The following is a 21,919-nucleotide window of genomic DNA, read 5'->3' as shown; positions in this document are numbered from 1 at the left end:
GATGCTAACAAAGACTTTTACTTACTTCAGCAGGTTTTGGGTCAGACCCTGAGTCACCTTGGCCTAGAGGTCTTGAGTTGTGCTCATGGCTCCCTCAGACCTTACCTCCTAAGGCACGAGCGGGCAAGAATAATGACAACCAGTTTCAGGAGGGATCACATGAACACCTTTCTGCTAGGGCACCTCACATTCACAGTCTGTTTTCTTACTTGAGGGAACAGGTAATGGGTACTTGATGCAAGTGGTCCAAGAGGCACCGCAGGCCTTCATCTCCCAGCTGATTCCTGGAGAGACTGAAAGGCAGAAGAACAAGGTGGCCAATCAAAACTCAGCATTTTAAGCAGCAATGAGAAGCTTTGGAAAAAAAAAAAAAAAAAAAGAGCGAGCAGCTGAACTTCCTGGACTTAAATCCCAGCTCAGCCATTAAAGGTCTAACAAAAACTGCTGCCCTACAAAACCACCTCAGGCATGAGCTCCAGAGCAAGCTCAGATGAAGACTTCCTAACACTAGCTCAGAGCACAGCTCCAATGAAACAACAAATGCCTCAGAACTGCCATAGAGTGAAAATCCCAAGGAAGTTATCCCACCAAGCTCAAGCCCTCTTAAAAAATATATGTATAAAGGACCTGTACGGTTACTCATCAATTTTGTTTCTGCATAGTCTGCATAAGCACACACGTACAAGCAGACAGGGTGGGAAACCACGAGCAATGCTGAACCACGTCAACCCAGCTCTCCCTCAGTGACCCCTGTTCAAGGTGATGGTAACAACCCAAGCCCCACTTACTCGACTTCAGCCAGCCACCCACGCCGCGCCAGGACACTGCAGAGCTCATCTACCTGGCCCTGACCGATGGCACAGCCCGTCACCCTGCGTACGAGACAGTAAGAGAGTTAAAGCCCAGCCAGCGGCCAGGCTCAGGCTGAGCAGGGGGAACTGCCCATCACCAGTTTTGTTTTTATACCAGTATCCATGCAGAGTTCACCAAGATGAACACCCTGAGCCCCACCGGTATTTGATACTCCTCATTACAATCTCCATGAGGTTAGTGATGACAAATCCCACATTACAGAGGAGAAACAGATCTTTTCACAGTTTTTGCCGTCTCCTCGGTGCCTAACTGGAGACGTGTTACAGCCTTCTTTACAGGGGCACCCAGCAACCATCGCTCCCAGAGAGGCTGCAGACACGTGTCACATACACATCACACTAATGCTCATATGGAGATTATCACAAAGAATTCAAGGTACACTTTGGAAAATGCAGTGCCTAGGGTTCAATTCAGTCACTTGTACAGCAGAATCTGGTGCCACTCAAGACGATCATGAGTAGTCCAGAGGCCACTCAAGAAAGGCACAGGTCTCTTGCCATCCCAACTCATCTCAAATGGTACTGAGTTGCACTTAGGCAGCCGAATTGAGCCCCAAAGCATCAGCTACTAGCCCAAGTTCCTTGGCTAGTAGCCCATGAGTTCTTCATACAAGAGATCTGGCTACCTGCGCTAGTGTTTCAAACCTAATCAAAACAAGTGTTGTATGCCAGTACCTGCAGGATGTCTTTTGGCTTCGCATGCTTGTTCCAAAATGCAAAAAAGCATTTTCACCTGACCTGAAGCAAACACAAAACACAGTCCTTCAGCAACGCTCTTCAAAGATGACAAGCTTTGTAGTCCCTTTAAAGCTGGGCTGCTGGGCGTCAAACTGTCTGAGTGTCTTACCGGACTTCTACCGTTCTGATCCGTTCACAGAGGTTGATGGAGTTGACGAGTAAGACAGTGCAACGTGGGGAAAATGCATTATTCCTAATACTGAAAAGGAGAGGAAAAAATCAATGAAATCAGCTCCGAAGAAGAATGGCTCCAATACAGACAACCAAATTTTCCTGTTGTTTACTTTGAGACACAGAAGCCTGGATCTGCTCCATTTAACTCAAGATCAGTGAGCAAGGATCTAAAGTTTTGAGCATCGGCACCCAGCATTCCTTTAAGTAAAGGAGAGTTGCCTTTAGTCTCCTTTGACTAAACAGGGAGTACAGACCAAAGGTTCACACTGAACAGCTCCTCTCCAGGTGGTAAAGGGTGGGCAACTGGACTAGAGAGACCCCAGACTGGAAGCAACCTCCTGAGTGAGCCAATTCAAACTCTCGAGACACTGCAGCTCCTCCACGTTACAGCCCCTTGAAGAAGATGGCCAGACTCCTCCTGGGCTTTTTGTCCACATAGTAGAAGTGCACTAGCCCCTGACAGCACCTCTCCAACCTAAATTTCCGGCCTAAATGGCTGATCTGCTGCCAGGAAACACTTTTTGTGTGGAGCGTGGCAGGATGTCAGATCCCTGCAGGGGCAGAGCTGTGAGATGCTGACCATGCACACGGGTGTTGTGCTGTCACTGTGTGTCAATCAACAAGTCCTACATCTGTTATGGACGCTGCTAGTCACATTCCATCGGACCTGCTAAGTGAGGATTATCTGTGATGCTGTGCCTAGGGTGGGTATTTTTCCTCCTGTCCTTTTTTTTTTTCTCTAAACATCATTAAACAAAACATAGTTCAGTGCTGCTTTGGTTCTAGAAACAAGACAGGAATGGGTGTGAAAGAGTTTCTGAGTTTTCTTTGCCTAGCTCATTAACCTGCAATTACTGATTAATGCTCCTGATACATGTTGTGGTGTTAAAACTTTCCAAACCAATGTTTCATGGCAGCAATCCAAGCAGGGACCCCAAATATTACCTCAGTAGTGTCAGATGATGGAAGTACGGCAGGAAGCTCAGCAATTTCTCAATGCTCTGGTCACTCAATGAATTTCCAGACAGACTAAAAACATGGAAGGAAAAAATTCTAAGAGAAACTGGTACAATCTGTAAGTATTTCTATAAAATCTACACGGACACACACACACACATATATGCATGGGGGTGTTACAAGCAAATTTCTGTCCAGAAATGCCCTGAAAGTTGGGCAAGATTTAGTCCTCACAGGCTGATCTCTGTGTTCCTCTACATCCTATAGCCAATTAACGTTCCAAGTTTAAAAGTCTTACTTTTCCATTACTATAAGTTTATAAAATCATGCTACTGATTTATTTTGTACATACAATATGGGTATTATGTTATTTTTGTTATTTACTCAGTTTTTGTTCTGATCAGTATTATTCTCATTTTCTTGGCACCCAGCTCCTGCCTGGAGCGAGCAGTAATTCAGGAATTTGGTTTCTGGCTCAGTGGGCTGGGAGCTCTTGCTCTGGCTATACCGCAAGCCAGGGTCTTGAGGAGCAGATGACAATATACACAGCGCACATATGTGTTCTGGGGTGTTTACACACAGACACGGTAGACTTCAGAGAGGCCAAACTCTGAAACAGAGAGAGCAGTGGAAGGTGTGGGTTTATCTAAGCAAGTTTTGTGGGGGTTTCTAGGAGGCTGTGGTGGGACAACAGACGATTTACACTGCTTGCTAACCTGAGCACCAACTCTGTATCTGCAGGCTGGGGAGACGGGGAGACAGGGTTGCCAAATGCACAATACTTACTCAATTTCTGTCAGCTGGGGACACTGAGCCAGGATCTGGCACAGCCTGATCACGTCCTCTAGACCCAGTCTGCAGTCCCTGAGACTGAAGCAAACAAAGCAAAACATTTCCCATGACCACAGTGTGGCAGCACTCCCTTCATGTCCCAGAGCCTCATATCTTCAGACAAGACCCATAGCAACCCTCTCACTTCCACTATGCGTATTTTGCTACCCACAATCTAGGACTGAGAAGTCGAAATCTGTGACTTCACCAGCTCTGAGTTCATTCAAGAGAGACAGTTCACCAAAATATAATACCATGTTACTTTGGGTGTTGCCTCCCTAGAGCCACATCATCGGTACTTAAACTGCCTCAGGAGACTGGACAGCATCTGTCTCAGCTTTCCCAGAGCAAGGTTAGGAATGGTGCCTCCTATCTCCTTCTCCAAGAGGGAAATTGCAGAAACCTTCCTTCGTGACAAACTGACAGGTGTCCATGGGATGAGTGCAGTAGCCAGCCAGATCTGTATCCCATTATTTATGGGTTGGAGCTTCCCCTGCAGGAAAGCAAGACAATCCCTACGAGCCTAGTCAAGCAAAAGACATACTATTTATTTTCATAAGTCTGTCCCAAGAGGGTGTATTATTCACCCAGTCACCTCTGGCATTTCACTGTGTCTCTCCAGTGACCACAAGGCACAAGCACCTGTTGGCCTGGGTTGATGCCAGCTGGCCCAATCTCTTTATGGCTTTGTCAAATTGCACCAGCCAAGACCTTCTCCCTTGTAACCAAGTCTCCCTACATCACTGGGTGACAAAAGGAAGCTGAGGACGCCGTACCGAAAGCACCGTCCATTTGATATGTGCTTGGGATGCGCCAGGAAACTACTTCTCCATCTGCTCATACTTCTGGCTCTGGGGAAAGAACAATTTATCCCGTGAGTTGTGCCGATGTTATTTCCCCCATGTCATTGAGTCCCCGTGCTGCAGCTGGAAAAGAGGGTGAGGTGGTGGCAGTGGACTCACGCTCCAGTCTGTCTTTTCTCACCACCTGCCAGAACGAGGCATAACCAGAAGAAAAAGGGCCTCACCACCCCTCTTCCAGCCTCCAGAGAGTTCTGCATCCACTCAGCACTTTGGGCATTTGCTCTGCCCCGGCCCAGAAGGGAGACGACTGCAGCCCCGATCAGCAGTGGGATGCTGCTGTCTGCTCTGTACCCTCAGGCTGCTGTCAATCAATCAGCCATGAAACCCGCTTCCACCACCCTGACTGGAGCTATGAGCCAAATGGCTCTTTAATTGGCACACATCACAGACTCTCACATCACGATCTATTCAAGATTTCACAACAACGAGTCCGAAAGGCTTGGATGAGTGGGTATGATTTTACCTGCTTCTTTCCCAAAATTTTAGATGAATCACCTGTGTGTGTCCAAAGCTGTAAGCAGAAAAGAACATAATTAGGGCAGAGTTTGAAGAGACGTGCTCCTCTATCGCACCTTGAAAACCATAGCTTGAGGTCTTAAATAGCAAAAAATGGGAAAAGTACTTATGGACATACCTGATGTTCATTGTTCTAATGTGTTCCAATGTAGATAAGGACTGAGCTAAGAAAAACACAGAGTTCAGAGAGATCTGGTTGTCATTAAACCTACAGGAAGAAGAGATGACATCAGCTGCTGCAAGAAAAACAACTAACAATTTATACTGCGTCACCTAATAATAGTGATTCTTGTCCAACACTCTCAGAAACTGCTTCTTTGCCACTGTCTGCCTGGGTTTCCAACTACAGTTCTGCAAACACAATTCACTCCAGTATTTTTTTAAATTCATCCCTCACTCCTAGAGTTCAGAGAATCACAGAATAATTGAGGCAGGAATGGAGCTCTGGAGATCATCTGGTCAATTCTCCTGCTCAGAAGAGGGTTACACTAGAGCAGACTGGGTTTTGAATATCTCCAAAGAGGGAGAATCCACAATCTCTCTGGGCAACCTGTTCTAGTGATTGACCATCCTTACTACACAAGCTTTTTCTGATGGTTAAATGGAATTCCTTGCATTTCCAGACATCGATGCAAGGCAAAACCAACTCATTGACTGTGAGTGCAGTTGGGGAAGTACAAAACCCACACTAACTAAGATCATGCTCAGGTCTATTGGGTCTATCATGGTGTCTAGTGTCTAGCGTGATCGTGGACAGTGTGCTTGATGTTGCGGTAAAAAAACAACCAACCAACCAACCAGATAAATAACACCAGTGTGTTCCATTGCATCGTTGTGAAGAGAAGCTGAAGCCTGTCAGTAACTGGAACAGTCTTGGCTTGAGAATAGTTCAATTAATCGAACTGGAACAGTAAATATATCTTTCAATAAAGCAGAATTGTGCTATACTCCTTACGCCACCATCCTGCACACTGCAGTTGCAATGGGGTTGCCAGGAAAAATAACCAGATAAACGTAAGCCAACCACTGCAGCTGAATTCAGACTCCACTGCTGAAGCTGTAGCTCCCCAGCATTTATCTTCCAAAGGTGCCCACCTCAGGAGAGGAAGGACAGGACTGCTCTCCCTCCCAACAAGGAACCAGGAGAGGAAAAATTCAGCAGCCTGCTAAAAATCTCAAGATGTTTTAGAAACCAGGTGCCATCACTGCACAGGAGATAACCTGTCTCCTTCATGGAGGACTGAGGGCAGAGGCTCCCGGGCACTGATCTCAATCCAGCTTCAAGTGGAGTAAACCTGTTCTGGACTAGAGGTGGGACAGACCAGACAGCACAGTGCATCCATCTTCAGATGCAGAATATAATGGCACTTGATCCTGAAGAGCCCTTCTCAAACGTGGACAGTGCCTCCATAACCAACACTCCCACAAAAACCCATCAGATGAGTAAGGAAAGAGGAGGTACTCACTTGAGAGAACGTAACATTTTCAAATTCGTGAGGAATTGAAACAGCTGCAAAAGTCCCTCGTCTCCCAGAAAATTATTTGATAGGCTAGGATTTAAAGAAAAGCATTTAATTTTCATAGGAAACAAACAAACAAAACCCAAGACAAAACAATTTGCACAATCAGCTTTTAGTAACGAGAGCTCTGAAAGGAGAACACGGGCACTCTCACCCAAACAACTCATGTGCTACCCCTCTCCACTGACAAGGAAACCAGAGACTGGAATTACCCAACATAAGACAGTCAGAAACTTGACTCAGGGCTCATCCTTTTCTCACATCCATCAAGTGACCCCTCTGGACTGACAGTGCTTTTCAATGCAGTTATTAGAGACCTGAAGTCCACAGCTCTGAAAAATTATCAACCTGGACAGGCCCAAGAGAGGAGCCACGTGTTAGTCCTCTGATTTAGAGCCTAAGGATTACAATAGGCTATGGTCGATGTGAGATCAAAGGACATAATTGCTTAAGAAGAACAAAGGCTAAAAATCTCTTCCACAGGCTGCCAGCCCTCAGGTGGTGGTACACAAGGTACGTGTTTGTGCTGGTCCTCGTTCTGCCCTCAAAAACCAGATGTGGGGTTGCATTTGCCAGCCTCTCCCTCAGGGCTGGGTATGCTCACCCTTGGTGTTACCAAACAGGATGACTCCCCACATGCTGACAGAAGAAAGCACTTTGGTGCTGGAAGTCCTTGCACACCATGTGTGGGATCACCAGCAAAAACACGGGCTGCCACCCTCCTTTTAGGTGGGATTCTTCATGTTCTGCAGCTTTGCTCCCAAATGGCCCAAATGCAAAAATGACAGTGTAAAGTTTTACAGCTTTTGTAATACCTGAAGTCAGGGTAAGTGGTCAAACACCCCCTTTCTAGATTTATGTCCTCCAACTTTTGCCCTAAGAGAGCACTAGAACTGTATGTCTCCATGGTAAAGGGTAATAGCCCACGTAAAGCTATGCCTTTCATAAAGCTACTTCTCTACCACATTCTCTATACATCACTGCAGAACAAATTGCATTTTCTCAATATCCAAAAAAAAATGCAGATAAAGACCATAAGAGTTAAGAAGGACTCACTCCAGCTCAGAGATGCTGCTACATCCCTTAAGGACTGCACACAGCTTCTCCAGGTCACAGGCTTGAAAATGACCGTCTGTCAATCTAGGAGGGGAAAGAGAAATCAACAGTCCAGGTCTGCATGATTGCAAACAAGATTGTAAACTTCACTCATTCAGAAAATCAGAGAATAAACAAGGAGATTACAATGAAATAAAAATCCCCTTGAAATATCTTGCCTTTTTTTTTTTTTTTGTCTGCAACAACTGATAATCTTGCTTCACCTCGGAGATGCAGGTCACATAAGCTACAGGATCCAGAGATAGGACAGGCATGAAATACATTGAAAATCTGCCATGGTACCTTATTTTTTTAGAAGCAGTAGGTGTCTGGTTTTCCTCTCCATGCTGTTGGTCATCAGTAGAGAACAAAGGATATTCCCTAGTACGTGAGCACAAAATCAGACAAGAGTAAAACACACTTCAGCAATTTGTCAGGTCCCTGGGGCTACCCTGGCTCTAGCCCACACCCATATCTTGCCAACAGAAAACTCTTATTTCTTTCAGTGATTAACCAAATACTTGCGCATGCAGACAACTGGGAAGAAGGGGAAAAGACAGATTTCTCATCTAAGCTACAGTTTGATGGAGAATTCAGCTTTCGTCTAAACATGTTTTGTGAAAAGAGTCCATGTCTGTGGAAAAAACTGACTATACATAAATAAACGGAACGTCCAAATCCTAAAATAGCTGAGTCTGAAATGTCACCTGGTGCCTTAAAGGAGTCACAGACCATGTGAGGCTGCCACTCTCTTCCAAGCACATCCTCAACAACAGGGTCACGTCCCATGACAGCCTTGCTGTTCCTCCCCAGCTAAGAGGTGGGGTGCACGTGCGCCATGGGAAATGCTATTTTACAGTGGGCTCAGTCCATGGAGAACAAGGGAATAAATAAATAAACCTACAGCTCCAGAAGCAACAGGAAACTATTTCTCAAGGCATTTGAACTGAGCTGGCTTGACCCATAATTTTCTAAGGGGAAAAATAAAACTCCAAATTTAATTTGATTTAGGAGTAGCAGAATGCACAGTGTAGTGAACTAGATGGTTTTAAACATGCAGGGATCTGTAAATCTTTTTGGAATTTGGTTTGGAGGTGGTTCACTTGGTTTTTTACACTTCACTATTACCAGATAGCATAGTTATCGTTAAACAGCCTGCTTTGCTTAGGATGCTGTAGGTTGAAATATCCCCTAGAGACATAAAACATAACCAAGCCCTGTAGAAGGCCGTAGAGAACTTCCAAAGTGCTAAGAAAACCAGGAACCACATTTAGATTTGGGGTGGGGGTAAGAACTGCTGTGAGATGAAGTGTTACCCTTGGTACTTTAAAAGGATGAAAGAACTAAACAAGGTGTGGAGAAAACACCATTTGTGCACACACGCTCTACCTAGGAGGATGGGCAGCAAACTCTCTGTCTCCAGTAAACCTCAGGACTGCAGTCTCACGACAAAGGCTGTGAAGAAGAGAAGGCATCAATCAATGTCACTTTTAGGTTATTTACAGGACTTCCTGTTTTAAGAGTGCTTGATTTTGCTCTGCAAAACTCTCTGATGACACCAACCACTTAAAACACTCCCAAAGTAAGCAAAAAATAATCTCCATTAGTTTTAAACCCTGTTTGGATCAAACTATGAAATAGCAGATGACCCAGTCTCTCTGAACCATCAGAGAAAGTGCAGACAAAATTGTCACACTTGAACTCCAGAATGTTTCCGAGGGAAAGTAATAGAGAACTTCCAGTTCGATTCCAGGAGATGTCACTACTTCTCATACTCCACACTCTCTTCAAAACTTCCCAGGGCAGAAAGCAGGAAAGATTTTAAAAAACTGCCCCCACACATGCAACAACACGCAGTTCCATACCTTCTCAAATTCTGGTTGATGGCTCAGACAAAATCAGCTTACAGCAACGTATTGCCAAGTGTCAGTGTCAGTAATCATCTTTGGACATGTTCTTCACCTGCCCCACTTCTGAGGTGACTCGACAAAAATCTCAGAATGTAACTCTCAGACTTGTATATTGGGATTAACCTCAGGAATTATTCAAGACCTACATACCTGACTTGTACCTCCACTGTCTTCTGGCAGGTATTTACTGACTTCAACAGACTGCAAATGCCATTAACAGAGAGGTGGTTTTGACTGAGACTAAGAAAGAGAAAAAAGGCAATTACTGGTCACTGAAATCCCACAGGACTGTCCTAGTGGACGTGGCCATCAGTGTGCCGCATGCCCGCACCCATTTTACACACACAGGACCGCTACTCCTGAGGAAAGGGTTTTAATGAAAGGACACTTCAGATGCATTTAGACCAGTTTCTGTGCGTGATGCTCTGAGTAAGGGACCAACTGCAGCCTGAACAGTCTCATGGGCTGAGTCTCATCCTTCCTTAAGGGTGCTCAGAGCTGCTTCTGTAGCACTGGTCTGGGTGAGGCCTTTTCCCCCCAGATCTCTGCCCAGCATCTCTGTACGGTCCTTGCCGAGCTCAAGAAAAGAGGGCAGTTTGGTTTTGTACAAGGCAACACTTACTCCAGCTGCTTTGAAATTGGTATCCAAGGGAGGCTTTCCAGCAGGCAACTGCAGCCTTCATCTCCAAGATTGTTACCTGATAAGCTGAGGCATTTTCCAGTTAGTGGGGAATGTTTCGAACAGTATAAACAACAAAGCCCTCAAAATCTTCTTGCTTTTTTTGCCTGGACTTTTCTTCTGTCTCACATCAATCTTCCCTGCTTATCTCTGCATGGAGCAACTTGAGACAAAGAGTTTTATCCCTAGGACATGGGGGTTACAGTCTCAGGGAGCCAGAGGCTGCACTTGTCACAGGAATCAAAGGTTGATCAGCACTCCTTTACTGCTGAACCTCACCAAAAATCCCCAACCAGGATCCCACCAGACATAACACAGTGCTGGGCTCCTTCTTTCAGGTCAGGTCCCATGTCTCGCTGCCCTCTACACGTATCATCCCCTGCTCCCCACCACCCACACAACAGGAAGGAAAGGAGGCACTTACTCCACTTCAGAGAGACAGGGACAGCTCTGGAGAATGGCAACCATCTCCTTGGCATGGTGGGGAGACAGGCTGCAATCCTGCAAGCTGTGAACAGGAAGGTTAATGAACAGTGAAGGGGTGGCGGGGCCCTGGCATTTCTGGTGTCTCTCTCCAAAGGAGCACACACAGAAGTACTGAGGGAGGTTTTACTCTCTGCTCTACCACACAGTCCTGGGCATATTACTCTCTCTGTGGCTGCAAAAGGAGCACAGAGGGTTGCACTTGCAGAGTGCTGAGCAAGCGCAACATTTTGTGTCAGAACCACCTGGTATTGCCACCCACAAGAAGGGGATGGATGTAATTGTTCCTGCTGTGCAGAGTAGCGAGGGAAAGAGAAGAAGCTAAAGGAGAGACATTTCCCAGCCTTAACATGCTCAGATAACATGCCTGAGTTCTCCTACTTGGGGAAAGCCACTACCCTCTTCTGGAGCCCAGGCAAGAAAGAAAACTCATGCCTTTGGTAGCTATAAGAACATTTGGCAAGATGGGCATTATCAAGGGAGCTCTGCCTCTCCGGGGCTGTAGAGCCCAACACACAATAAATAAAGCCATTGCCTGGGCCAGATAGGGATTTCTATTGTTATTTTTATTTACTGATTCAGGTTTATTTCAAACTTTATCATATGTGGAAATCTCCCCTGTCCTTAAGGACCAACACAGCTGCTATTCTTGTCCTTCTGTAGTACCTGTCCTTTGCAAATCACATTCACTGGCAGGAATTCCAATGCCTCTCTTACCATAACTTCACGTGTCTGGTTGGAATTACATGGTCCGTATTCTCTTCCCACCCCAAATCCAAAGATCTGCAAGCAAGCAAAATATTTGGCCTTTAATATGCCTCCACAAAATATGAGGACCTGGGGGAGCTGGTTAGTATTTTTCCAGAAGTTTTCTCAAGAAACCAGAAGGTTCATGTTCTGTCCAACCATTCTATGCAAGGATCTTCAACAGCCAGAAGACTCCATCAGGAGATGGGAGCACAGTGGGTCTCCAGATGGGCTTTCACTGTATATTCGAATCAACTTGATAACTGGACTTCAATTCAAGGGCACTGCTAAGATACAGGGCGTTTTGCTTTCACGTGGGATTGTGCCACGACAGAAAGGGATAAAACACACCCACGTGTGCCAGACTGCCCACAACAGCAGAGATGGATGTTCAGGCACCTGAACAGCAGCAGTTTCCAGTTGACTGTGAGGTCCCTTGAAGAATGCATAACACAGGGCAAAGTGAGTTCTCTATCAGGGAACAGAGATCATTTTGTAGTATCTTAAGGCCAAATCCACCCTCCTTCAAAAGTATGCACAAGAAGGGAGAAGTCAGGAGCCAGCCACGAAAGAAGGAAAGGCTTTTCCTTCATTTATTCTCACATTCAACTGTCCACTGGCTTCAGCATCAGTACTTCTGCAATCAGGACACAGCATTTCAAGCTTACACAGGCAGTAAGGCGCTGCCTTTGTGGAACTGGCTGTTAGATCTGTGCAAAGACCAGGTATTTTGGTTATCTTTCTCCTCACCCAGGTGGATCCAGCTCTGCCAGATGCAAGGGCACAGGCAACCAGTTCTGTTGCTGGAGTGGTTTATAGCGACACCAAGATGATAGTTTCAATCAGCATAACCCCAAGTGTAGTTTCTCACCTTGCAACTTTCCCAGCCAGGCCAGAAAAATATATAATCACGGTGTCCTTCCTGAAAAAGAAAACCAAACCAATGTTAGTACACAGGTGGAAGGATGCTGTTTCTTTAGTAAAGGTGCTCAGTAAGGACCAATGCCTGGATGCTAAAGGGGTCTTGACATCTGCAGTGCTAGCACATTGCCACGGGCAAGCAATCGAGCAGCAGGACACCCCGCATGTTGAACTGGGGCTGCAGTACAAAGAGGTAACGCAGTTAAGAAGATTGAGCTGGGATTTTTGGTTTTTTGCAAGATCAGCAGTTTGTTGGAAAGAGGTTCAGTAGAAACTCCATTCCAATAAGAAAAATGAGAAGCAGCTGTATGCAATTTGACTTCTCTTGAGTGACACCAAGGATTAATTTGGCCTGTTAAACTTAAAACATAAGACAACCATAAGAGCTAGGATTTAAAAATTCTACCCTTTCTCTGTCATCCTGTACCTACAAAAACACCAAAACTTGTAATTTAAAGGAACACAGAAATAGAGCTACTTAAATCCACACCTTATCAGTAAAATTAGCTGATCTATAGCAAATTTAGCCTAGCTGGTAAAGAATTTCCTGGTTGATATATTGCAGAGCTTATAATAAAGTTTAAATTCTGTTATCTAAGAAGATATATTACACCCTGAAAATGAATTTACAGACCAAGGATAAAATAACCTATTAAAACAACACAAAGAGGAAGTCCATATTATGATGAATTCCAATTCTTTTTCAAACAGAAACCAAAAAGAAGTAAAATTAATTTTTGTTGACTTTGATTAGCCAACAATTAAGCTGGAAAACAGTGTCCATTTTAAAAGTCAGCATCTAAAGAGACAACGTATTTGCTTTTGTAACAGCTCATATATTGATACCTGACATGCAGTTCAGTAGCATTTTGACACGCGATGACTTCCTTTGCCAAAAGAAAGACAGCATTCGAGGAAAGATCATTGTTGCTCAGGCTGTGAACATGACGAAGAACAGAACCTCAGCTGCTGGACCCAACAGCACACTCTTTTCTTAGGCAAATGTCCTCTGTTCTGCACCCCAACACCCCGAAGCACACATGCTTTTAGTTAAGGGATTTCTTGAAAACTTCAGAATTCTGCATTTAGAACCCAACAAAAGCATCATGAGATCATAGTTCTTCTCTGTAAGCTATAGCTCACATGAATTTAGAATCAGAGACACTGCCTCTATGTGCAAGAAAAGAATCATTAACCATTTGGGGGTTATGTAGAGAATGTACTTTATACCTGTAAGACTACACAACTGCCCCACAGTGCAGCTAAACTCTTGCTATAACAAATCCAATTTAAGTACAGCATATTAAAAGTGTGGTCTAAAATCTCACATTTAAAACATCCCCAAAGACACAATCCTAGCAACCTCTGAAGATTTATCCTTTAATTGCATATTTATCTTATTTCATTACTTGTTGGTCCTCTTTAAATATGAAACAAAGTCTTGCTTCTACAAATCCTCTGCTTGTTTCCAGAGCCACAGAGCACCATTCTTGTGAGCTTCAAAGGAATCAACTGTGACAACATCACTGTCTGTGTGTCACACAAACATGTAAAGGAATGAGGTGTCAGTGGTGCCAGCACTCCCTTGAGACTATTTTAAAACATCTGGGTAAGACCTGTGAGGCTGAGTCCATCTCAAACTGAGCACAGCCCTGCTTGCACTTAAATGTCTGTGCCTCAGTTTAGCACCCTACACGCCCCCCAGTGGCATCTCTAAGAGCGAGTGTCACCCTTTATAAAGACATCCAGCAACTCTGCTCTGATGAGGATTTAAACTCTGATGCTATGCCCGGCTTCATAGTGGCTATGACTTTTAATAGATATAAGCCATTTTCACTCACTCTATTTTCTTCAGCTTTTCCATTCTGGAGAATAGGTCCATCACTCTCTTCACGTCTGGATTACGTATCCGATTGTCCTGCAAGCTGCGCAGAGATTCCTTCTTGTTAGCACCCCAAGCCCCAGGGAATGAGCAGTTGATTTGAGGGTCATTGCCACAACACACTCACTTTATTTCCTCAAGCTGGAGGCACTGTGATAAAGCCTGGACCAAGTCAGTCATCCCCTCAGCTGTGATGGTCCCACCTGTCAACCTGGAAAAAGAAATAATTCTAAGCAAGCAGAGGCAGGACCGGCATCCCGTGCAGCGCATGTTAAGCCTGTCTCAGACGTGTGCCTGCCACACTCCCAGCACAGCAGCACAGAGAGATGGTGGCCAGACTCTACCACCTGCAACCAACTCGATACTCCTTTTTAACCAGGGCAATGCAACACTTCTCTTGATACCAGCGTAAAACAAGAGCCACATGTCTCCATGCTGCTCTGCATAGCACTGCGTTACTTTCCATACAGTGCTGCACAGAGCAGATGAGCCTTGAGTGAGCCAACGTAATTAAACTGCAAGACAGAAAGAGAGGACAGAAAGAGAGAAAGCTCTAACCTTACAAGCAAAGACTTACTCTAGTTTTTTCAGACACTCCATTCCTTGTAAGCTCTTCGAAAGAGCAGCAGCAAAGTCATCACCACATCTCCTACTACGAAAGCTAAAACATGAAGAAAAATGAAAAAAATGTAAACTCCTGTTCAGCTGGTTTACAGTGATTTCAGAGATCACAACTTTCTCATTTGCTTGCAGAATTCACTCTGCCTTTGTCTTGTCAAGAAGTGCCTATTATCTTCTCTCTTACCTACTACACTAACAACCTCGTTGTTTGATTCTTTTAATCAAAACAAAGAAACCTACAAAAAATACAGCCAGAATGGATCACTTTAATATCTTTCAATCACTCATAAATTCATTATTTCATAAGTTTCTTCAGTATCAAAGTTATGCTGTTCAGATCAGAACTTCTCACATCTTCTTTTTTCCCCTTCTAAAACAAATACCAGGCTTGCCCGTCCATCCGCTTAGCCCCTTCTCTCCACTCACCAGCTCACAGCACTCAGCGTGTTTACCTTAAGTGCTCTATATTTTTACAGCCAGCCAGAACCTCCAAACAGTCAATGTCCATGAGACATCCTGCAAAATCCAAATAAGTCAAATCCTGGCCCGAGTTTATGACAAAAACCAAAGCCGACATGTCCAGACGTGTCAGTCTAAAGTTTTTAAACTCATACTTGAAATTCAGCAGGCTCCCGATGTGCTGGGCAACTTTGAGGTCTTGCGTTTCAAAAGTGCAATGGCAGAGCTCGATGACCTTAGGCCCTGTCAGGTGAGTGCCTGCCAGTTTCTTAAGAGACTGCAGGATTGCGTCCTGCTTGTCCTGCACCCACGCTTCATCTTGTTCAGCCAGCAGCATGAGAAATGTCCTGCACTCTTTTGACGACAAGCCTGAGAGAAAGATGTGAAAATTCTCGATGAACTCAGTCTTCACCTCATTCTTTAAAGTCCACCTTGACTTCAAAGAGAACTTTTTCTTCAGGTAGTTCTTGTCTACCCTGTTACTTATCATGAGACACAGTGCTGCAAAAAACTCTTGCAAGCTCAAGTGCACAAAGGCATAGCCAGTCCCTGGGAGAGTACTATTCGTCTTCACCTCAAATACAGTCAGCAGTCCATGTAAGGAAGCAAATTCCTTCACGTGCTCTGGAATATCATCTACATAAAATACAAGTTTCTTATCTTCCAGGCCTTTCAGTGCAAGATCACACAGACCCCAAATGGCCTCCTTGTTACAGTTCAGCTGAGTCACCTCATCACACACATGCTCTCTCTGTTTATTTATGAAGATGAGAAGCATTTTGATATAAAACTGTGTCATGGTCTGAGGAAGCTCCACACTCATCTGATGTTTAAGGAGCAAATACTCCAAACAGACGCACACAACGTAACACAGAGCAGGGATCTGGCACATGCTGAGGAGCTTGGTGTTGTTCTTCAGGTGAGCAATGGCTTGTTCTTTGAATGAATGCTGATGAAAATAGTGGCTGACGTATTCCTCAACCTTCTCATGGTCAAATCCCCAAATTTCTCCTAACAGATCTACCGTATTTAATAAGAAGTCAGGTAATCTCTTAGGTCGGCTGGTGACCAACACTGTGCAACCAGGCAGGAGCTTCCCATGACAGAGGTCTGCAAAGAGCTGAGATATGGACATATGAGAGGTAAGAGTTGCGCCTCCCTTAGAAGAGGATGACACATTCATGTTAGCTGCAAACTCATCCAGCCCATCAAAGATGATCAGTGTACGCCAGGCATTTTCCAGCAGGTACTGGAACACTTCATCAGGGCTGTCTTCTGGCTGAAGGAACAGGTCAAACAAAAGCTCCTTCAGGGTCAATTTTCTTTTTAATAAATTCAGCTGCCGAAACTCAAACAGGAAAGTGAAGAGAAACTGAGGTAGGACACCTTCTGCCCATTTCTGACAAATCCTGTGCATTAGCATGGTTTTGCCTGTACCTGGTTTACCAACCAAGAAAATCACCTTCGTCATGCCTGATCGGACCACGCTACGAAACAGATCTGACACTTTCACGGCTGTACCCGCACATTCTTCTGGTTCAGCAGCACCCATCACATCCTCCCGGGGTTTATCTGTTCTCTCTTTTAAGCGGAAGGCTTTGCTCTGCCGAATGACAAGGTTGACAAAGGCTTGTTTGAAAGCCAGTGGCTGTGTTTGTTGCTGTGCTGCTGCTCCTGCTGCTTCTGCGCTTCCATATCTCTGGCAGATAGAATCAATGAGGAGACGCCGGTACTTTTCAGCTGAATCTGAGAGAGGAGACAGAGTGAGTATGAGGGTGGAAAAAGTTAATTCTGAGCTGTGGCAGATCCAAAATACTACCACTTATACACAGAGAAGCAAAGGCTGCTCCACAGAGCTAGGTAGAAATGACAAGTTTTGAACACATGAAAATAACCCATCATTTTTCCTACTTTTGCACAGAAGAAGAGCAAAATTCAGGGAAAAGGTGAAATAGCTTTATATAAAAACTAAATCTTATTTTCTCTTTAAGGGGAGAATTAGGTATTGGTATATTATGCATATAATTCCCTGTTCGCCCATGCTGGCCTTGTGCCACCCTTGCTCAACTCTCCGCACCTCAGAACAGACCTATCTTCTGCTTTGAGAATTTGAGATCCCTGATGGTATCAGCATCTCTTTGTTGAAGAGAGAACAGTGGTGATAATTACGGGTGCCCAGCACTTTCTGAAAAACCCTCTCCTCAGTGCTGTCAAGTTTGCTGAGTTTTGTCAACGGACAAGATCTGGCCTCCTGGGAGCAGCTCCTCAAGAACTTTCCTGTACACAAACTGCCAGCCAAAACCTGGCTCCAGCCCAGCTGCCGGCTTTGCCACGCTCCCTGTGTTCCTCCACCAGACAGTGGGCAGCACTGGACTGTGGGGATTGCAAGGCTAAAACAGAGGTAGAAAAGGGTAAAGAAGGGCAGATGATGAAGGAAAGGATGCGGACACCAGTGTTATACAGCCCACAGACCTGCTCAGGCTGCCCAGTCTTTCCTGGAATTACTCTGGCTCAACTTGGTCATCACTCAACTATTCGGTTACTTCTCTACTTGTGAGTGAGCTGAAATCATAAGAGCTTTTAATGTGCTAGAGAAACTGTGGAGCCTTTAGTGGGTTTTAAATTGTCAGTATGCCTCCTGATTTGGTTAAAAAAAAAATAAACTAATACCAGGATGACCTACAACCGAATGCTTTACTGGCATATCACACTTTAAGGGATTTTTTAGCCTATGCCATTTGCATCTCATCTCCTCAGGTAGATTTAATATATCTCTGAAATTGCTATAGATGTTTCTTATTATTTGCCAGGTCCCGTTGTCTGTATATTTTATAACCTGTTGCATTAAGAGTTTATGCAGCAGATAAACAAAAGTTTCCCTCAATGCGTGAGATTGATTTCTTAGGTGTTTCTGCGAAGAAGTTAAATAGGTCCTTCTTCAGAGGGACACACACCACTGCTCTGCTTCTGGAACACCTACATACCTAGTCGCTGCTGTTTAGCATCCTTATCACTCACAGAGCTGCCGCAATGGCGACGTCGAGCAAACCCTGAAAAGTGAAAAGTCAGAAACATGTCAAAAGAGCATTTTGATCAGCAGTTTATCAAAGCTGGATGAGACTCTTTGGCAAAGCATTTGGTGAGCTGAAGAGGCAAAATCGAAGAGACAAAACTATGTGCAAATTCAGGCCGAGTCCACAGAATGGCTTTTGCAAATGTTGGAATAAAAGCAGAGGTGCATCTAGGTAGAGAAAGACAGCTTGAGCTGGTCCTCGTGAGGCTAACCCATCCTCTTGTCCCACGCTAAATACGCTACAGCTCTCAGGAGTGACCAAGGGGTCTGGGATGATTTAAAGATCTTTAGTAATAGAGCTCCCTGAACTTCCCCAGGCAATTCATTCCAGCACTTCAGTTTATTTACATAGATTTTCCAAGAGGATAACATCGGTCTTGCCTGCCACATTGTGAACTGCTACTTCCCTGTCCTATCCACTTGAGGTTTTTAGCAGAAAAGTCAAGTAGGTCCTTCCTCTTCCCTAGGACACATGATCAGCTACAAGGACTCAACATTTATCTAATATTGGAACATGACTTTGTGCTTCACAGAACTGTTAATATCCAAATCTTACTGTTCTCAGCCAACAGCAGCTGGGACATCAGAAATAGGGAGGTACAAGCTGCTGGTGGAAGCCTGGCTTTGAAAGTCTTTGCAGGAAACAACATGAAATTTATAAGGCATGTTTTGCAAGAAATGTGTTAGGTTTAGCAAATGATGCTCAGATCCTTTTGCACAATCTTATTTGCTTAGAAGCACACTGCTAAGCCATGTCAGAACCTTAGCAAAAACCTATCATAACAGCCCATCAAAAAGCATCCAAGGAAACTACCCTCTTGGCAACACAGCTGCTGGAAGGTAAAAGAAATGAGGTATGTGCAATTCTGGGTTTGGAGGAGCATCCAGAAGTAGAGAGAGCATTAAGGGCTACACACAGCCTAATCAGAGACTTACACCACAAGCACTACAAAGTTACATAGGGCACAGAGGAAGCGGTTCTGAGCACACAAAAGAAGCCTGGCAGATTTGAGAGAGAGATAAACCAAACAGCAGTACCACATATCCCAGCTACACACTGCAGCAAAGCCCATAGCCCAATTTCTTTCAATTGTTCTCCACTCCTCCTCAGGGTTTAAGTCCACCCAAAGCAGGATAAGCCCGTGTGATGGACCTGAAAGACAGCAGTAGCAGGAAACATCAATGACCAGACAGAGCTCCACAGAGAGCCTCCTTTGAGTGCAGCCAGCTGCCAGGGCAGCCTCCACGAGCTCAGCTGGCCAGGGAGCACGGCATGAAGGAGCCGCACACACTGCTGGGACAAGCTGCCCTGCATTTACCAAGGCTGATCACAACCACCTCACTGGTGGGTCTTTTTGTAGGCTGGGCAATGCATCTGCCTTGCTTTGAACACAGGAATTGCTCTATCACCCTGGGGAACAGGGCAGGGACAGCTATTTCTGGAGAATGCACAGCCCACAGACTCCCAAGGGTGTTTATGGTGATTGATTCCCTGTCCATTTATGGTGCGCTCTCAGATGGAGAGAATGGGCAGAGCTGAGAGAGACATGAGTCTTTTCTTTCTTAACTGGTCCTAGTGACTTTCAGCACTATCTTCAGATTTCTATTCCACCAGCAACTGGCAAAATTTCCCGCCTGCTTGCTCACTAGGGTGGCACAGCAGCCAGCAGCAGCAGTCTGCCCACAGAACAAAAAAGCCACTTTTGTTTTCAAGGTCTGAAAGCTGCATGTGACACACGAGATACAGTATTTGCAGTGCTGTGACTCAGAAGGAATCTCTGAGTGAAAAGCAGAGGAAAAAGCGTCTCTGTGACCACACTAATGGCTGGAACAGCAAAGGGTAGGTTGGGAGCTACAAGTGGGTAAAGGCAGCAGAGATTGCTCACTGCGGAGGGAGCACGATGCTAAAAGCCTGTCTCTGGCCGGGAGCAGGGAATGCAAACAGCAGATGCAAACACACAGGTTGTAGAGTACTGAGAGAACTGGCAAATCTCAGCGAGAACCAGAGCCAGCTCTGCAAGAAGCTCCTGTTGCTGTGCAAGTCTTAGCCAGTCCCCAAATTCACACAGCAGAAAAAAACCCCAAAAGAGTAGCTTTTCCTTCAAACAATCTATTTCTCACCCATGGGCAATTCAGCACCACCCCACTACCTGCAACCAACATCAGCACCTCTGCAGGACACACTGTCTGCACTTTGCTCTCTGCACTCCCAGGGTCCCAGCTCAGTGACTCCCCCACACTGCAGCCCACAGAACACAAAGCTGCATTTTCCGATGCTTCGTTTTCCCCCAGCACACATTTCAAGAGGACACAGCAAACCGATGGCAGCTTTCTGTGATGACCTGGATTCCTTTTGCTGCTACCTCCACCATTTATCTTCTCACCAAGCCGGAGGACCCAGGCTGGCATTTCATTTTCTGGAAAATTAATATCTGGTGACTGAGGAATTTAGCAGCTTCCAATTATTTCAGCAGCTGTTACACAAGGGCCGAGGGACATTACTCAGTGGTGACACACACCTTCAGGATTTTCACATTGCACCAAAGGCTTCTGACTGACACTTGGGGATGGTAACATGCCAGGGGAAGAAGAGGGATCTTGAAAATAAACAGCTCATTTAATGATCTGCAATGAGCAGGAAGGCTTCAGTCCCAAATTCACCATTGAAGAAAGCCCTAGAACTACTGCCGTACGTTCTCTTCAGCTCTGACAACTCTGCAACGGTTTCTGCTGGATCAACTCCAGAATAGTCTTTCTGCTCTTCCTTTAAAAGCCAAACCAACTTCCTCCGCCTGCCAAGGAACCAACCACTGTAAAAGTGCAAAAAGCGGGGATTTTGCAGAGTGGTTGGGAGATTCCCTTGGCTACAGAAACTAAAATAAGCAAGTTCCTTAGCAAAGCCAGGGCCAAAAAGGCTTTCCTAAAACTCAAGAAGAGAAAATAAAACAGGAGAGGTTCATCTGGAAAGCACCAAGAAAAGAAAAAACAAACCTGGAGCTGCAGTGGCTTCCCACAGCTTGCCAGTGCTGTGGCCAATACATGGGACATTTGTAGCTGTGTCCAGCCCATGGGCAGAGAAGATAAACTCCAAGAGCATAGCACCCCAGGGTCTGTTCCAGCCTTACCTTTTGGCACAGACGACCAGGCACTCCCATCTATGCGTGCTTCTGGTTTTTGGCTTAAGTTACCTAAAGGAGTTGGGTTGGAAATGAAATACAGTTACTGCGAGTGTCCTGCTCTTGAAATCTAGGGTGCTGCTGGCCAACAACACACACAGTGGTACGAGCCAAGACTCAGTATAAGTGCTGATACAATACAGCCAGGTTTCAGGCTTCCCATCTTATCTTTTCCTTTCGGACTGCTCTAAAATACAGTTAACCTCTGCTTTCAAGGGAGGAGTAAAACAACTTTATGATACACACAACCTCAGAGCGTTGGCAGCATTGGCTGATCTAAAACCACACTGCGGCCAAAAAGGGAAACCCTGCTCTTCCTCATTCCTTCAAAGGAGGTGTTTCTGTGATGAAACCGTTGGCAGAGTCAGTTATCAGCCCAGTCAAGGGCCTTTTCTGACTCAC

At 45.2% G+C, this 21,919-nt stretch overlaps 1 protein-coding gene across 1 annotated transcript in view; it reads right to left on the bottom strand.

Moving 5' to 3' along the window:
• The window catches only part of NLRC5 (NLR family CARD domain containing 5), a 39,746-nt gene that overhangs the window by 15,539 nt on the left and 2,288 nt on the right, over positions 1-21,919 (bottom strand). Inside the window, exons 3-27 of the mRNA XM_065640921.1 lie at positions 21,467-21,529; positions 18,253-18,318; positions 15,262-17,014; positions 14,766-14,849; positions 14,316-14,399; positions 14,148-14,231; positions 13,153-13,242; positions 12,257-12,307; positions 11,356-11,421; positions 10,580-10,663; positions 10,099-10,182; positions 9,627-9,716; positions 8,956-9,021; positions 7,870-7,947; positions 7,528-7,611; positions 6,418-6,501; positions 5,070-5,159; positions 4,899-4,946; positions 4,349-4,423; positions 3,528-3,611; positions 2,730-2,813; positions 1,720-1,809; positions 1,548-1,610; positions 789-872; positions 210-293 (exon numbers count right to left, since the gene is read on the bottom strand). Coding sequence (XP_065496993.1) covers positions 210-293; positions 789-872; positions 1,548-1,610; positions 1,720-1,809; positions 2,730-2,813; positions 3,528-3,611; positions 4,349-4,423; positions 4,899-4,946; positions 5,070-5,159; positions 6,418-6,501; positions 7,528-7,611; positions 7,870-7,947; positions 8,956-9,021; positions 9,627-9,716; positions 10,099-10,182; positions 10,580-10,663; positions 11,356-11,421; positions 12,257-12,307; positions 13,153-13,242; positions 14,148-14,231; positions 14,316-14,399; positions 14,766-14,849; positions 15,262-17,014; positions 18,253-18,318; positions 21,467-21,529 — 3,613 coding nt within the window. The remainder of the gene's footprint in view (positions 1-209; positions 294-788; positions 873-1,547; positions 1,611-1,719; positions 1,810-2,729; positions 2,814-3,527; positions 3,612-4,348; positions 4,424-4,898; positions 4,947-5,069; positions 5,160-6,417; positions 6,502-7,527; positions 7,612-7,869; positions 7,948-8,955; positions 9,022-9,626; positions 9,717-10,098; positions 10,183-10,579; positions 10,664-11,355; positions 11,422-12,256; positions 12,308-13,152; positions 13,243-14,147; positions 14,232-14,315; positions 14,400-14,765; positions 14,850-15,261; positions 17,015-18,252; positions 18,319-21,466; positions 21,530-21,919) is intronic.

The sequence above is a fragment of the Caloenas nicobarica genome, chromosome 9 (assembly GCF_036013445.1).
Source record: "Caloenas nicobarica isolate bCalNic1 chromosome 9, bCalNic1.hap1, whole genome shotgun sequence".
In the NCBI taxonomy this organism is placed as follows: domain Eukaryota; kingdom Metazoa; phylum Chordata; class Aves; order Columbiformes; family Columbidae; genus Caloenas; species Caloenas nicobarica.
The sequence above is the reverse complement of the archived record's forward strand: the minus strand, read 5'-3'. Positions and strand labels throughout refer to the sequence as shown.